At 43.0% G+C, this 18,836-nt stretch overlaps 1 protein-coding gene across 1 annotated transcript in view; it reads left to right on the forward strand.

Annotated features, from left to right (window-relative positions):
- arhgef40 (Rho guanine nucleotide exchange factor (GEF) 40) overlaps positions 1–18,836 on the forward strand; it is a 44,260-nt gene that overhangs the window by 1,764 nt on the left and 23,660 nt on the right. The window contains exons 2-5 of the mRNA XM_041882746.2: positions 10,966–11,055; positions 11,145–11,252; positions 12,816–13,101; positions 13,384–14,725. Coding sequence (XP_041738680.2) covers positions 10,966–11,055; positions 11,145–11,252; positions 12,816–13,101; positions 13,384–14,725 — 1,826 coding nt within the window. The remainder of the gene's footprint in view (positions 1–10,965; positions 11,056–11,144; positions 11,253–12,815; positions 13,102–13,383; positions 14,726–18,836) is intronic.

Here is an 18,836-nt window from a genome sequence, read left to right on the forward strand (position 1 = left end):
CATGCACGCATGCAAGATCACATATAATTTAACATGCAAACATGACACTGATGCAAGCATACAAACACACACACACACACATGCAAATGAGGCAAGCATACACACACACACTCACACAAACACACACTCACACACACACACACACACACACACACACACACACACACACACACACACACACACACACACACACACACACACACACACACACACACACACACACACACACTGAGAGTAATTTTCAGTGCCAGACAGCATTCCCTAGTCTTGTCTCTAGTTATTTTGAAACACTTAGGGGACATGCCAGGCCGACCAAGCGGGGCAAGGGAAAAATCACAAGACAAACTGTGACGAAAGACTGAGATGAGGAAGAGGCAGAGATGGGGAGGAGGAGGAGGAGGAGGAGGAGGAGGAGGAGGAGGAGGAGGAGGAGGAGGAGGAGGAGGAGGAGGAGGAGGAGGTGACAGAATGAGAATGATTATTGAGATGGAGACGTGAATCCAACATATCAATTATTAATTTGCAGACAAACTGGATATTAAATTGTGCTTGGTTGTCATTGCAACCAAATATCAACATTTGAAGAAGATGTATCTTCTGCTTGGATAGTTCCATCTATGCCACTGACTTAGTCTGGCTTTAATTCCAGTTTGTCTAAAAAATGTTTAATTGATATGTTGCAATCACGTCTCCAACTCATCCAAAAATCTAAGTTAAAGAATATGGCTAAATCAAATCAAATCAAACTTTAAATGCACTTTAAATAAAGTTTGATTTGATTTAGTCCTATCCCTTAACTCAGATTTTTGGTTGAGATGGAGACGTGAATCCAACATATAAATTATTAATTTGTAGACAAACTGGAATTAAAGCCAGACTAAGTCAGTGGCACAAAAGATACATCTCCTTCAAATGTTGATATTTAGTTGCATTGACAACCGAACACAATTCAATAGCACTTTTGCAATACAGTAAATAGCCTATTAACAAGTTAACAAATTATATGTTGGATTAACATCTCCAACTAAACCAAATATAAAAGTTAAAGAATAGGTTTAAGTCAGTGGCTCAGATAAACTACCCAAGCATTAGATATCCTGTAAATGTTGATATTCAATATTACTTTTGTAAAACAGTAAATAGTCTAAAGTTAAGGCTATCTTACAAACTAATATAACAGTATTTACTCAACCTTAAAATGAGTAACATATCCATGGCCACATTTTGAGGTTAGCCTACTGTAACTATAAATATCTTCTTATGTAATCATAGAAAGCTTGCATGTTCAAGATAGCATGCAAAGGTCGCAGGTCTGTGGAGATATTCACAATTGCTATAATAATCTGTGCAGAATCTTGAACATCATTAATCACTTGCACTATGTACTTTTAATGTAATCAACTGCAATCCATGTCATTTGGTTGTGCTATTAGATGAAGCACAGTGATAACACATTAAGTTGTTTTATTAAAACAAAATATCTGACATTGTTTTTTCATTGGAATTTGGTTGTGCTTTTAAATGGTTGAAAGTATAGTGATAAAACATTGAGATGTCAACAAACTTCTTGCTGTCTTTTTGGGTGGGTGAATAAGGTTGTAATCTCATTTATCAATGTCTCAACCAAATATTACCCACATTTCCACGTTGAAATGACATGGTGTGCCCAGTGGGGGGTCAGTGGGTTTCCTCCTCATGGTTTGTGTTATTTAGGGGGATTCAGGAAAGGAAATCAGTATCTTATAGACTGCCTTCCATCTCACTCTAACTCCCTCTCCCTCCCTCCCTCCTTTTTTATCTCCCTCCCTCCCTTTCTCTTTCTACATCTGGTTTATATCACTATTGTTTCCCATCGATCTCTCCCAGTAGTTTAGCCTCCTCCTTCTCTCGCTCTTAGCCCCCATCTATCTCTCTCTCTTGTTCTCTCTCTTAACCCTATTTTTTACACTCTCTCTCACACTCTCCCTGTCCCTCCACCTCTGCCTTTACTCCTGCACTCTTTCGTCTACCCCTCTCTCTCTCTCTCTCTCTCTCTCTCTCTCTCTCTCTCTCTCTCTCTCTCTCTCTCTCTCTCTCACTCCCTCTTTCTATCTTAACCCTCTCTCTCCTACTCTCACGCGTCGTCACTTTACCTCTGCACTCTTTTATCTTCCCCTCTCTCCCTTTTCTCTTTCTCTGCCAAGCATCTGCTTGGAGGGCTCCTCCAGCCTGTCTTCCGTTCCAGGGCTGTGTGCTGCATGCAGGAGAGAAAGACAGGAAGTCTGACGGAAGAATGACATACCCCTGCCCTGACCATGCAGAGGCCTCCAGAATAATCACTACACACACACACATGGACACACGTATGCACAGTGCTGTTAAAAAGTATTTGCCCCCTTTTGGACTTTCTTTATTTTTGCATATTTTGGACACTGAATGTTTTTAGATCTTCAACCAAAACCTAATATTAAATAAAGGGAACCTGAGTGAAGAAATATCACAACAATTTGATAATTATTGTAGTTATTTTATAAACAAAGTTACGCAACACCCAATACCCTTGTGTGAAAAAGTAATTGCCCCCTTATGCTCAATAACTGGATTGACATCTTTAGCTGCAATGACTGCAACCAAACGCTTCCTGTAGTTGTTGATCAGTCTCTCACATCGCTTCTTCCATGCAGAACTTCTTTAATTCAGCGACATTTTAGGGTTTTCGAGCATGAACTACACGTTTCAGGTCCTGCCACAACATCTCAATTGGGTTTAGGTCTGGGCTTTGACTAAGCCATTCCAAAACGTTTAATTTGTTGCTTTTCAGTCATTCTGATGTAGACTTGCTGTTGTGTTTTGGATCTTGCTGCATGACCCAGCTGTGCTTCAGCTTCTGCTCACGGATGGATGGCCTGCATTCATGGTTCCTTCAATGATGGCAAGTCGTCCAGGTTCTGAGTCAAGCCAAACACTGCATTCCACAGTAAGAACCTCATACCAATGGTCAAGCATGGTGGTGGTAGTGAGATGGTTTGCTGCCTCAGGACATGGACGACTTGCCATCATTGAAGGAACCATGAATGCTGCTCTGTATCGGTTCATTCTGAAGGAGAATGTCAGGCCATCCGTCCTTGAGCTGAAGCGCACCTGAGTCATGCATTCCTCCACAGCGATGTGCGTGAATAATCAACAACTACAGGAAGCGTTTTGTTGCAGTCATTGCAGCTAAAGGTCGCACAACCAGTTACTGAGTATGAGGAGGCAATTACTTTTTCACACAGGGGCATTGGGTGTTGCATAACTTTGTTAATAAAATTAAAATAATTATCAAAATGCAGTGTTATTCATTCACTCAGGTTCCCTCTATCTATTATTAGGTTTTGGGTGAAGATATAAAAACATTCAGAGTAAAAAATATGCAAAAGTAGACAAAAACAGAAAAAAGGCAAATACTTTTTTCACTGCACTTTATGCACACAGTCACACACACACATATGCATGTATACAGACATACACACACAATCACACCCTTGTACTCAAACACACACACACACACACACAGTACAGTTCTATCTAAGTTGCATTAGCCTGCCCTGGAGAACGAAAGCACAGAAGTTGGTAAACATAATAATATGCCATTTAGCAGGCGCTTTTATCCAAAGCAACTTACAGTCATGTGCGCATACATTTTTACATATGGGTGGTCCCGGGGATCGAACCCACTACCCTGGCATTCCAAGCGCCATGCTCTACCAATTGAGCTACAGAAGACCATAGACCATCTACGGCATGAACCATGGATTATTTTAACGCAGCACAAAATCACATTAACTTCTGCCTTCAGCAATAACATGTGACTACAGTATAGCCTGCTATATCTGGTATAGAGTTCAGTGCAGAGCAATAGGCTGTATCCTAAATAACACCCTATATAGTGTACTACTTTTGACATTTACATTTACCCATAGAGCTCTGGTCAAAAGTAGTACACTATATGGCTAATATTGTGCCATTTGGGACACAAGCAGAGACTCTGTTACAGAGGAATGAGGGTGTTAGAGCTGTACTTTGTATAACCTTTATTTTAATACAGGAAGTCATATAGAGATAAATAATCTATTTTCCAAGGGAGATCTAGGCCTAAATAGGTTAGCGTAACCAGAAGCTTTTCAATAGGACGTGGCAATAGCTTTAAATGTTACACACATAGCACTAACATTAAACAGTACACAATATACAGTGAGGGAAAAAAGTATTTGATCCCCTGCTGATTTTGTACGTTTGCCCACTGACATAGACATGATCAGTCTATAATTTTAATGGTTGGTTTATTTGAACAGTGAGAGACAGAATTACAACAAAAAAATCCAGAAAAAAGCATGTCAGAAATGTTATAAATTGATTTGCATTTTAATTAGGGAAATAAGTATTTGACCCCTCTGCAAAACATGACTTAATACTTGGTGGCAAAACCCTTGTTGGCAATCACAGAGGTCAGACGTTTCTTGTAGTTGGCCACCAGGTTCGCACACATCTCAGGAGGGATTTTGTTCCACTCCTCTTTGCAGATCTTCTCCAAATCATTAAGGTTTCGAGGCTGACGTTTGGCAACTCGGTGGTGCTAAAACATTGAATGTTGGATATACACTTGAAGTCGGAAGTTTACATACACTTAGGTTGGAGTCATTAAAACTCGTTTTTCAACCACTCCACACATTTCTTGTTAACAAACTATAGTTTTGGCAAGTCGGTTAGGACATCTACTTTGTGCATGACACAAGTCATTTTTCCAGCAATTGTTTACAGACAGATTATTTCACTTATAATTCACTGTATCACAACTCCAGTAGGTCAGAAGTTTACATACACTAAGTTGACTGTGCCTTTAAACAACTTGGAAAATTCCAGAAAAGTATGTAATGGCTTTAGAAGCTTCTGATAAGCTAATTGACATCATTTGAGTCAATTGGAGGTGTACCTGTGGATGTATTTCAAGACCTTCCTTCAAACTCAGTCTCTCTTTGCTTGACATCATGGGAAAATCAAAAGAAATCAGCCAAGACCTCGGAAGAAAAATGGTAGACCTCTACAAGTCTGGTTCATCCTTGGGAGCAATTTCCAAACGCCTGAAGGTACCACGTTCATCTGTACAAACAATAATACGCAAGTATATACACCATGGGACCACACAGCCATCATATCGCTTAGGAAGGAGACGCGTTCTGTCTCCTAGAGATGAACGTACTTTGGTGCGAAAAGTGCAAATCAATCCCAGAACAACAGCAAAGGACCTTGTGAAGATGCTGGAGGAAACAGGTACAAAAGTATCTATATCTACAGTAAAACGAGTCCTATATCAACATAACTTGAAAGGCCACTCAGCAAGGAAGAAGCCACTGCTCCAAAACCGCCATAAAAAAGCCAGAATACGGTTTGCATCTGGACATGGGGACAAAGATCGTACTTTTTGGAGAAATGTCCTCTGGTCGGATGAAACAAAAATATAACTGTTTGGCCATAATGACCATCGTTATGTTTGGAGGAAAAAGGGGGGGCTTGCAAGCAAAAGAACACCATCCCAACTGTGATGCACTGGGGTGGCAGCATCATGCTGTGGGGGTGCTTTGCTGCTGGAGGGACTGGTGCACTTCACAAAATAGATGGCATCATGAGGAAGGAAAATTATGTGGATATATTGAAGCAACATCTCAAGACATCAGTCAGGAAGTTAAAGCTTGTTCGCAAATAGGTCTTCCAAATAGACAATGAACCCAAGCATACTTCCAAAGTTGTGGCAAAATGGCTTAAGGACAACAAAGTCAAGGTATTGGAGTGGCCATCACAAAGCCCTGACCTCAATCCTATAGAAAATGTGTGGGCAGAACTGAAAAAGCATGTGTGAGCAAGGAGGCCTACAAACCTGACTCAGTTACACCAGCTCTGTCAGGAGGAATGGGCCAAAATTCACCCAACTTATTGTGGGAAGCTTGTGCAAGGCTACCGGAAACGTTTGACCCAAGTTAAACAATTTAAAGGCAATGCTACCAAATACTAATTGAGTGTATGTAAACTTCTGACCCATTGGGAATGTGATGAAAGAAATAAAAGCTGAAATAAATAATTATCTCTACTATTATTCTGACATTTCACATTCTTAAAATAAAATGGTGATCCTAACTGACCTAAGACGGGAATTCTTACTAGGATTAAATGCCAGGAATTGTGAAAAACTGAGTTTAAATGTATTTGGCTAAGGTGTATGTAAACTTCCAACTTCAACTGTAGCTAGAATGTACAGTGTTTAAACTGGGACTGGCATTATTTGAATTGGGCGCTTACACTTATTTGAAGTGCACTTCTCAGGAGTAGTCAGCAGTAGGTAGTAGACACTGTACCCTTTTACAGCACTTATCTCTACTCAGTGCGCAACTGATTAGACCCAGTCCTTCATTGGAAGGGAATTTCATTAGACATTGATTATTCTGTATCTCAGTGACTGATTTAACCTGGTTCCAGATCTGTTTGTACTGTCTTGCCAAGGCAATATGGCAAATGTCATGCAAAACCACTCATGGGTGATTCTTTAACTATGGTACTTTTCTTGTCCCTGGATGAAATAATAAAAACTAAAAAACATTTCTTCTTTTTTGTTTTTGTCATACTTACTCCACCCTAAGGGGAACTTATAAAAAATGTATCATGGCTCAATCATTCTTTTTATTATATAATATGAGGCCTTTTATGCATGGTTTTTACTGTTTTCCCTCTGTCCCTAAGCCAGACTTTGTATCTTCAACCTCGCTTAATTCTAAATTAAATATTTAAATAATGTAGATTTCAAGTACAAATGATAAAATACCATTTATTTCAATTCTACATATTATATATTGTGATACATATTCACATTTTCCTATATTTTTCATAAATAGAACCCTTGTCCCTTGGGGTCACTGTCATTTCCACCACACTGTACAAAATAGAATCCTGGGATCAGTGTTTTAGGTTTGTATATTTAGTAACCATAGCAACAGAAACTCCACAGTGGAACACATGGCTGGATGAAATGGTGTCCTCTACAGGGGGTAATGAAAAGAAGAAAAATCAAGGTAAATATGAGTAAAACTGAGAGTATGTTTATTGGTCGTCATTTCCAAACAGCTCATATTTCACATGGACGTAAAAATAACTGGATACATTTAATTTAATAATGTGTAATTTGTGTATATTTAATGCTAACTCTAAAACTAATATTAGCAGGCTAACATAGCATGAGATTTTAGAGGGAAAGTGGGGAAATGTCATTTCCACCACAGTCATTTCCACCACGGTGTTCATTGTGGTGGTAAAGACAGGTTGTGGTGGAAATGACATTGTTCGTGCTAAACAGCAAATTATTTGGGCTATAATACTGATACTAAATTCAAAAACAGTTTTAACAATATTACAATATTGTTGGTAAATAAGAGAACAATAGATAAGTAGGTTTGACATGATGTCTTGGCTCTTTCTTTAAGATGGCAAGCAATACCACAGCACAGAGGTCAAGATCATACAGAGAAAGAATAAAATCAGATCCACTTAAATATGCAGAGTCCCTCAAGAAGGACAGAGAAAGATACCTGAAGAAAAAGCAACAAGGTGTTGTTAAATCTGTGACAGAAATGCCGAAAAGAGAACAACGAAAAATGAGAAGACAGTGGCGAATTTCTCAACGAAACAGACGTAGGGAAATGGAAAATGGTCTCAGCAGTGAATAGTTTCATGGCACATACAACACCACCACCATCACCAGACAACATGAGTGTTAATGCAGAAGACATCCCTGAAACACCTCGGCTGTGTGAGCCTACACCAGAGAGAACTCCACAGAGGAAAAGAGGGAGAAAAAAGGTTGCGAAGGCAAAAGCAAAGGTGTACAGTTCAAGCACACTTACCAGCACATTTCAACCCATCATAGACCTGCATGAGGGACTGATTGGAAGTTGGTGTGTGGTACGGTATGATGGGGATCCTTACCCTGGCATTATACAGGATGTGGACCCTGAGGGTTGTGTTCTGGTGAGAACCATGAGTCATATTGGCAAAAACAAGTTCTTCTGGCCTATGAGAGACGATGTTATTTGGTACCGGCCAGAAGATGTGATCAGGCTGGTCCCAGAGCCTCAACCAGTAACAAAGAGGCATGTGATGGTGGAGCCAACAGTTTGGAAAGAAATATGCTCTGTTCTTGACCATGAAACATAACTGAACCTCTGGCCCATATGCAAGTTTGACAGATACAGTATTTAGCAAATACAATGTCTATTTAGTCAGATTCAACTTGTTATTCCACATGATTACGTTTGACAGTACATGGATTTACGATATAACACACATGACAGTAATGTTTAAGTACAGAGTGTTTGCTCTGGTTCAGCATAGGCATATAAGTTTTCAATTTCAAAATATATTGCCTATTTTATCTGTTATTCAACTGGTTATATTAAGGTTATGTTAAGGTAATGATGACATAAAGGGTTTGCTCTAGTTTGTACTAGTTTGCTCTAGTTCAGCATGTAGAAAACAGTGAAGAAATGATTTGCTGATTTTTAACACAAATTCATGTTTTTTCATTTTTTGGATTGTTTTTAATTTAAAAATATTGGTGATATGTTTTTGTTCACAAATGCTGTTGCTTATTGATTTGCTCTGGTTCACCACATAGAGCAGTAGAAAAATTGTTTTTAATTGGAAGTTGCCTATCTGTCATTTCCGCCACACACTGTCTCTTCCGCCACGCCATGTCATTTCCACCACAACACATATTTTAAAGTAAAACATATAAAAACATACAATCAAACCAACTATATTCAGTGGTGTTGATAATTGTGCAGTTAGGGCTAAGATTTGTGTATACACTTTGAGAAATATATGATTTTGAGCTATGATAAGAAAATGAAATGTTCCATTGACCTAGTTTTAGGTGTTTTTTAGTGTAAACATTATAAAATCTTTACAGTTACATTTCTGAAAAAAAATAATAAATTACAAATTTGAACAGATATGTGTGTGCTATTTAATCAAATATATTTATAACAGAAGATATTTCATTATTTTCTCTTAAAAATACATGTTTTGTTATGTGATGGAAATGACCGTTTTCTTGGACTGTCAGATAAAAATGGCAAAAAATATATATTAGTAAATACAAATCATCACAGCCAACTTCAGGGAAGGTTTCCAGACAGATTGAGAAACCAACTGATACTAAAAAATTGTTTGTAGAAATGTTTTTATTTTCTGAAACTGTCTAGCTCAAAGAGTACCATAGTTGAAGAATTACCCTCTACAGATCTGGGACCAGGCTAGAGTTGATATATAATCAATATTCAACCAATTACTCCTATAGACTCCCCAAGGTCATATTAAAGATGATGCATGAACTTTAGCTACAGTAATCAATGGTTGGAATCACCTACAGTAAATAATTTGGCTCTGCAGCTTGAATAGTTAATTAGGGTTGTGTATCTTAATAAGTCCTGACCTGGGCTAAGTAGAATCATCCATGCCACTGACCCTGAACAACATCTGCTGACCTCTTAGTTAGATACATTTCAGGTGTAGAAATACCCCTGTGGTGCAACTTTCATTTTGTGTACCACAGTTTGTACTTCTAGCTCTGTACTCTAGCTCTGTTCTCTCTCACTATAGCTCTCTTTCTCATTCTGGTTCTCATTCTCTCTCTCTCTCTCTCCCTCTCTGTATCCTCTCTCTCTCTTTCTCTCTCCTTCTTTCTCGCTATCTTTCTCCCTCTCTCTCTCTCTCTCTCTCTCTCTCTCTCTCTCTCTCTCTCTCTCTCTCTCTCTCTCTCTCTCTCTCTCTCTTTCTCTCTGCCTCTCATTTGACTGTTAGTCCACTTCCAATTATTTTGGCCACATTCTTTCACAGTTTGTTTTTCTTTCCCTCCCTCCATCCCCCCTTTTCCAATCTCTCTCTCCCAGAAACCCCCTCCTGGCCCTCTCTCCCCAGCCATCCTTTTCTTTTTCCACACACTCGTTTTACCCTCCCTCCTTCCTTTCTCTCTTTCTCTACCCATCAAAATCAGTATTTTTAAAAAGCTCTCTGCACAATATGCTTTCTGTGAGGGGGATCTCACTATAATTATTGTCAGATGACTTTGAGAGATTACGAGAGAGGGAGAAAGAGAGTAGGAGAGAGGAATGGAGAAAGGAGAGAACATGATGAAAGGAGAGCGGTAAAAGAGGAAACACGGAGAGGGGGAGGGAGAAAGAGAGGGAGGGAGGTAGGAAGAGAGAGAAAAAAGGTTATGGGTTGCCATGCCGACAGTCTTGTATAAAAATAAACAGTGTGTTGCTTGCTCTCTGCTATGCCACCCTCCACCTCTCTGGCAGACCTATTGTGCATGTGCGTCTGTGTGCATGTGCGTGGATGTGCGTGTATACGTGTATGACCGTGTGTGAGTGCGTGTGTGTGCATGTGCCCGTTCAAGTGCATGTGCATGGGCGTGTGTGTGTGTGTGTGAGTGAGAGTGAGCAAGACTGAGTGAGTGAATGGGAGCCCAATCTGTACACTATAGGGAATATATTGGGAATAGGGTGCCATTTGGGGCGCAACTTTAGCATTCACTGGAACTCCAGGAATTGTCTGACACTCCCCAGACCATGCAACAGGAAGGTGTGTGTGTGTGTGTGTGTGTGTGTGTGTGTGTGTGTGTGTGTGTGTGTGTGTGTGTGTGTGTGTGTGTGTGTGTGTGTGTGTGTGTGTGTGTGTGTGTGTGTGTGTGTGTGTGTGTGTGTGTGTGTGTGTGTGTGTGTGTGTGTGTGCATTTGTGAGTGGGACAAGCCAGCTGTTTAACACAAACACAGACATAGCAGCAGCCTTTTAATGTCCGGTTATGGATTAACTCTCTCTCTCTCTCTCTCTCTCTCTCTCTCTCTCTCTCTCTCTCTCTCTCTCTCTCTCTCTCTCTCTCTCTCTCTCTCTCTATCTCAGGGCTCAGAGGCAGTGGAAGATTGTGTGCAGGGGGCTCTCTCGTCCCTCTACCCCCCCTTTGAGAGCACAGCCCCGCCTCTCCTCTCTCAGGTAAACACACACACACACACACACAGACGTTTACATGTGTGCTTATCCATGTATAGCTTACATGTGTGTGTGTTTGACTATCTGTGCAGGTTTTCTCTGTGTTGGAGTCGACTTATCAGCATGACAGTCTGAGGTACCTACTGGACTACTTCATCCCAGCAAAGCACCTTCTGCACAAACTACAGCAGCATGCCTGTGTGAGTACACACACGCACACACACACGCGCGCGCACGCACGCACACACACACACCACTCCCAACAACGTAACAATAAACATACACACACATGCACACCTATACATTGTCGCTCACTTAGTCTCCGTAACTCCCTCTCACACATACACAAATAAACAGACCTGAACACATTCTTTCTTTCACACACACATTGGGGAACATTCTCACCAACATTCCCCCACGTTGTGATGTTCACACACAAACACACACACACAAACAAAAACACACAAACACACACACACACACAAAAACACACACTCAAAGTGGTCTCTGTTTTCATTGTCGCTCAGTGAAGCAACCTGGGACGGGAGTAGGAGCATGAGTCATGACAATCATTCTTTCCATATGTGACTGCTGTGCACTGGAAGAGAGGGAGGAGAAAGAGAGAGATGGGGGTTGGGTGCAGGCCCAGGGTGTGGGGGAGTGAGGGAGGGAACAGACATGGGGCAGTCATTTCACTGTGGGAAAGTGTGTGTGTGTGCGGACGTGCGTGTGTGTTTGAGTCGTAGACTATAGAGAACTGATTGAGAAATGGGGGAGGGAGAGTGTGACAGAACACTGGGGTACATTGAAGGAGAAAGAGGAGGTGAGTGTGTGTGGGTGAGGGGGTAGATAGAGAGATAGAAATACATGAGTGAAGGATTGATACTCAAAACAGAGGAATGCAGAGTTATGTTATGTATGGGGGTTGGGGAGATGTGGGGGTCTATATTAAGAATAAGAGTTTCCAATGTCAATGAACAGAATACGACAGAAAAGGAGAGAGTAAGAAAAACAGAGTCAGATGGAGGTAAAGGGAGAGAGAGAAATAGAGTGAGAGAGAAAGAGAGTGAGAGAGATGCAGAAAGAGGGGGAAGCAGGGCCAGGAATATAATTTGATAATGGTCTCGTGATTCGGGGGGACATTGGATGAATCGAAGCGGAGGGGGAGGGAGGGCACATGTCATTGGCTAATTGGGGAATGAGAACAGCCAGGGGATTATAACAGAGTTTATTCCTCACAGCACGACACACGGTTGAAGGGAAGGAAGAGTAGGGAATAAGGAAGGTAGGTACAGGATAGATTTACATCTGTTGTGGTGCAGTTTATGGGGCATTGACACTCTCGTGGGAGGCAGTACTGGTTCAGGTATTTGTGTTTTCTTTAGGTATTTCATAGTATTTCATATGACTTCTTTGGCTCTCTCTCAGAATCTCTGTGATGTGACTCCTCTCTGATTCTCTCATGCCTGTTTGACTGTGACTCTGTATTGCTCTGTTCCCGTCTCGGTCTTGATTGCTGGTCAGTGTGTCTCTAATTGACACTGTCCACCCTGTTTTAAGTCTCATTCCAGATATCCTGACAATACCTCAATATGTTACTGACTCATTCTCTCTCTCTCTCTCTCTCTCTCTCTCTCTCTCTCTCTCTCTCTCTCTCTCTCTCTCTCTCTCTCTCTCTCTCTCTCTCTCTCTCTCTCTCTCTCTCTCTCTCTCTCTCTCTCTCTCTCTCTCTCTCTCTCTCTCTCTCTCTCTCTCTCTCCCAGTCTCAGTATCTGGGCTGTCTGTTCCTCCACTCCGGTTGGCCCCTCTGCCTCGGAGAGAAGGTTGTGGTCCAGCTCTCTACTCTGGACTGGAGGCTGCTGCGCAGTACCGACTTCTACTTGCAGGTGGTTCCCTTCTCCACACGTTGCCCCCGCCTGGCCCTCAAGTGTTTGGCCCCCGGGGGCCGCAACGTCCAGGAGGTCCTGGTGCCCGAGTCACAGCACCCCCTGGTGTTCACTACAGAGTGGCTGCACAGTGTCAACAAGGAGAGGGGCTACAAGAGAGAAGGTGAGAGATGCAGGGAGGGAAGGGAGGGAGGAAAGGAGGGAGTGTGGGAAAGGAGAAAGGGGTTGACGTAAGAGAGCATATGAGAGAACGAATAGATTTAAGTGTAGAAAGATGAGCAAAAAGATACGGAGTTGTTTGACATGAATTTCTCTGTCTGTCCCTTTCCTCTCTCTCCATCCCTCCCTCTCCCTCCCTCTCCGCTTTATCTCACTCCTTTCCCCTATCTTTCCCCTATTTCTCCTTCCCTCCTCTATTACTCTCTTTCCTCCCTCTCTTTCTCAGGAGGTGGAGGGTTAGACACATGTCTGGTTAGTACTTGTGACGGGGTGGTCCGCCTTCCGTGGGAGGAGGTGGTCTACCCCAAGTTCATCCACAACCCATCGGACGACCTGACTACCATGGCTGACCACCCAACCTCCGTCCCCGACCACACCACCAACCTCACCCCGGTGGTGGGCCTCGGCCTGGGTGGCTGGGGGGGCTCCTCCTCTGGAGAACCAGACTCCTGTTCCTGGGACGAAGAAGACGATGACCTACCTTTAGATAGTGTAGATGCAGAGGCCGCTCTACCCCGCCGACGGTGCAGCGAGGACGGGTTGGGGAGGACGACGAGGCACCACCAAATGGGTGGTGATGGGGACTACGTGGAACTCCTGGAGCCCAGGGGGGGTCCGGACGGCGGCGCGGATCCCAGGCAGAGGTACCTGGAGATGCATGGGATCTGTAAGACCAAGACACTGCCGCTGTGTAGGAGGAGCAAGGCTATCAAGCTCCGCAGAGGGAAGGCCTGGGGGTACGGGCGACTGGACGCAGCCGGGGGCAGTAGGGGCGTTCTGGCGGGTAAGAGGGACCCCGTGACCCCCCGGGGGGACTGGTTACCCCCCCGCCCCCTGCCTAGAGTCATCGATCTAGGCCGAGCGAGGCGGTCTGGGTCGTATCCCCCCTCGCTTCAGAACTCCGATGAAGGGGAGCAACAGGGCCTAGGAAAAGACCCAGAAGGCCTAGGAAGCCGGGGGCTGTATTTTGAGGGTCCGTCCAAGGAGAGGAGGCCCGGGGTGGGCAGGGAGAGGGACGGCAGTGGGTGTAATGTTACACAGCCATGCAGGGACAGCCATGGTAGCTACAGTTTGGTAGCGACCGAGACAGTCAATCACAAAGCAGCGCACGTTGTAGAGGGCCAATCGGATCAAGGCTCTCACTCTGAATCTGTGTTTGAGGATGCTGATAAGCCACTGAGTGGAGACAGCGACACCATGCCCACTTCAGACACACGAGGAAGTGGGGAGAATGCTGCGAGGCCATTGGTTGATATTCCAGGAAATGGGGAGAACGTGGACAGCCCATTGGCAGTTGGATCTGAAACCCAGAAAGGAAGACGTTCCACTAGTGACTCTTGTTTACCAGACGAAACAGCAGACTCGATAGAACACAGAGAGACGGGACGTTCTCTCTCTCGACCCGGTACTGACGCTGACCCAAAGGGAGCAACAACTTCAGAAGAGAGGGAGGAAGTAAAGACGGAGGAGACAGGAGTGTGTCCTAGAGGAAAGGAAGTAAAGACAGAGGAGACAGGAGTGTGTCCTAGAGGAAAGGAAGTAAAGACAGGAGGATTCAGGGCACCCAGGTAACTTCATAACTTCTTATAATGATGTAATCAGTTCTTAATTTGTAAATTGGGAGGTGTCGGAACAAAAAGTGAGCCGAGAGGGGGGTGACCTGGGGGTCTCTGAGGTAATGTAACACATAAAAAATATATATCACCTTTATAATAAAGCAATAATAAGGCATTGCATGCATTATCATCGCTTTTGCGTGCTGGCATAGAGTAGTAGAGTAGAGGCGCTTGCAGAAGTTGCACACATGGGAAAATGTGGCCCTTTATAAACAAATTTCATGCAATTCTACATAATTTTAGATTACTGGCGACATTAGCAGAATATTTTTTAATACCTCACATATGATCAAAATGACAGGCTACTTTGACACTGACAAACTGAGAATCTGAGATCAATAAAAACGAACTTGTCTTCAATACATCAAAGTCTAGGCCTCGGTGTGTGGAGACACACATATTGTACAATATGAGGAGGAAATTATAGTCCTAAAAAAGCTTTCCAGTTTCACTGACTCACCCACTGATACGCAGCTCACTCACCTGCGTGTTTTACTTTGTAAAACAATGCTGTTCGCTCAATAGGTCTATTGGAAATTAATAACATATTTGGTAGCCTGCAGACCAGTGGCCATCAGTGCCATTTAAGATGAGGGAGGATGTTCTTTTTTTATGTGCATGGCCTTATTTCTATTACAGCATATTGGATGACTATCATTCATATTCCATTCACCCAGCTCAATGTAACATCGATAGGTTTAGCCTACTACATACCCTATACCCATCATGAGGTTGCTACAACCTAGCTTACGAATGAAAGTTTACAACATAGGTGCACAGGTCGAAAGAAAAATGTGAGTAATCAAGGTGACAGACAGTGACACATTCAATACTGCCTTGCACACTCTTGCCTGCATCTAGCTGATCTAGGGTGTAATCATTAGTGTAACAGTTGCAAACGAGAGTTTCTATTGGGCAAATTCAGGTATGTTTATCCCGGGAATGAATACACCCCTGATCACACGCAAACACAGTTCACTTTCATAGCAGCCACATACAAACAGCATGCTCACTTTGCTCGTTGTATAATTCCTTCTCGCATCTACGTGCTCTCGTCCTTTCACCTTTTCCCTTCACTTGTGGACTTCAGTGCACAATACAACAGCTGTCTGTGACCAGGCGAAAAACTTTCCAAGCCAAACCTTCATATCATAACCGCTAACTGCTACACACAGCCTACATCGTTGTCACCATATTAGCTAACGTCATAGTCAACATAGCTTCTAAAACTAATGCGTTAGTACCCGCTACAATCATGCAGTACAGTATACAGCAAGCAGTTACACCGGTGGGCCCCAGTGGCAGTAAATTAATAAAACAAAAAGCTTACCTTGACATGGAAGAGTTCCAGTGTTGGATAGCCATAGCTAGCTAACATAACATCACTCTCTGTTTGAGCTGGGTGTTTGAATAGGCTAAACTAGCTAGCGGCATTTGCTAGCTAAGTAAGCGAAGGGTAAAAAATACAACTAAATATATCTCTCTCTCTCTCTCTCTCTCTCTCTCTCCTCTCTCTCTCTCTCTCTCTCTCTCTCTCTCTCTCTCTCTCTCTCTTGCTTCTCCTTCATTTTTGAAGAAATTAAGTTGTTAAAAACTTTTGTATTTTTGTATTTTTGTATTTTTTTATTTCACCTTTATTTAACCAGGTAAGCCAGTTGAGAAGTTCTCATTTACAACTGCGACCTGGCCAAGATAAAGAAAAGCAGTACAATAAAAATAAAAAAAACACAGAGTTACATATGGAATAAACAAAAACGTACAGTCAATAACACAATAGAAAATAAAAAATCTATATACAGGGTGTGCAAATGTAGTAAGTTATGGAGGTAAGGCAATAAATAGGCCATAGTGCAAAATAATTACAATTTAATATTAACACTGGAGTGATAGATGTGCAGAAGATGATGTGCAAATAGAGATGCTGGGGTGCAAATGAGCAAAATAAATAACAATGTATATAACAATATGGGGATGAGGTAGTTGGGTGGGCTAATTACAGATGGGCTGTGTACAGGTACAGTGATCGGTAAGCTGCTCTGACAACTGATGCTTAAAGTTAATGAGGGAGATAAGTGTCTCCAGCTTCAGAGATTTTTGTAGTTCGTTCCAGTCATTTGCAGCAGAGAACTGGAAGGAATGGCGGCCAAAGGAGGTGTTGGCTTTGGGGATGACCAGTGAGATATACCTGCTGGAGCGCATACTACGGGTGGGTGTTGCTATGGTGACCAATGAGCTAAGATAAGGCGGGGATTTGCCTAGAAGTGATTTATAGATGACCTGGAACCAGTGGGTTTGGCAACGAATATGTAGTGAGGTCCAGCCAACGAGAGCGTACAGGTCACAATGGTGGGTAGTATATGGGGCTTTGGTGACAAAACGGATGGCACTGTGATAGACTACATCCAATTTGCTGAGTTGAGTGTTGGAAGCTATTTTGTAAATGACATCGCCGAAGTCAAGGATCGGTAGGATAGTCAGTTTTACGAGGGCATATTTAGCAGCATGAGTGAAGGAGGCTTTGTTGCGAAACAGGAAACCAATTCTAGATTTAACTTTGGATTGGAGATGCTTAATGTGAGTCTGGAAGGAGAGTTTACGGTCTAACCAGGCACCTAGGTATTTGTACTTGTCCACATATTCTAAGTCAGACCCGCCGAGAGTAGTGATTCTAGTCGGGCAGGCGGGTGCAAGCAGCATTCGATTGAAGAGCATGCATTTAGTTTTACTAGCGTTTAAGAGCAGTTGGAAGCCACGGAAGGAGTGTTGTATGGCATTGAAGCTCGTTTGGAGGTTTGTTAACACAGTGTCCAATGAAGGGCCAGATGTATACAAAATGGTGTCGTCTGCGTAGAGGTGGATCTGAGAGTCACCAGCAGCAAGAGCAACATCATTGATATACAAAGAGAATAGAGTCGGCCCGAGAATTGAACCCTGTGGCACCCCCATAGAGACTGCCAGAGGTCCAGACAACAGGCCCTCTGATTTGACACATTGAACTCTATCTGAAAAGTAGTTGGTGAACCAGGCGAGGCAGTCAGTTGAGAAACCAAGGCTATTTAGTCTGCCAATAAGAATGCGGTGATTGACAGAGTCAAAAGCTTTGGCCAGGTCGATGAAGACGGCTGCACAGTACTGTCTTTTATCAATCGCGGTTATTATATAGTTTAGGACCTTGAGCGTGGCTGAGGTGCACCCATGACCAGGTCGGAAACCAGATTGCATAGCGGAGAAGGTACGGTGGGATTCGAAGTGATCGGTGATCTGTTTGTTAACTTGGCGAAAGGCAGGGTAGGATGGATATAGGTCTGTAACAGTTTGGATCTAGAGTGTCACCCCCTTTGAAGAGGGGGATGACCGCGGCAGCTTTCCAATCTCTGGGGATCTCAGACGATACGAAAGAGAGGTTGAACAGGCTAGTAATAGGGGTTGCGACAATTTCGGCGGCTAATTTTGCTTATTGAAATTCTCGATTATCGTAGATTTATCGGTGGTGACAGTGTTTCCTAGCCTCAGTGCAGTGGGTAGCTGGAAGGAGGTGCTTTTATTCTCCATGGACTTTACAGTGTCCCAAAATTTTTGGAGTTAGTGCTACAGGATGCAAATTTCTGTTTGAAAAAGCTAGCCTTTGCTTTCCTAACTGATTGTGTATATTGGTTCCTGAGTTCCCTGAAATGTTGCATATCGCGGGGGCTGTTCGATGCTAATGCAGTACGCCCCAGGATGTTTTTGTGCTGGTCAAGGGCAGTCAAGTCTGAGGTGAACCAGGGGCTATATCTGTTCTTAGTTCTGAATTTTTTGAATGGGGCATGCTTATTTAAGATGGAGAGGAAAGCACTTTTGAAGAACATCCAGGCATCCTCTACTGACGGAATGAGGTCAATATCCATCCAGGATACCCGGGCCAGGTCAATTAGAAAGGCCTGCTCGCTGAAGTGTTTTTGGGAGCGTTTGACAGTGATGAGGGGTGGTCGTTTGACCGCGGACCCATTACGGACGCAGGCAATGAGGCAGTGATCGCTGAGATCCTGGTTGAAGACAGCGGAGGTGTATTTAGAGGGTAAAG

The sequence above is a fragment of the Coregonus clupeaformis genome, chromosome 8, assembly GCF_020615455.1.
Source record: "Coregonus clupeaformis isolate EN_2021a chromosome 8, ASM2061545v1, whole genome shotgun sequence".
NCBI lineage: Eukaryota > Metazoa > Chordata > Actinopteri > Salmoniformes > Salmonidae > Coregonus > Coregonus clupeaformis.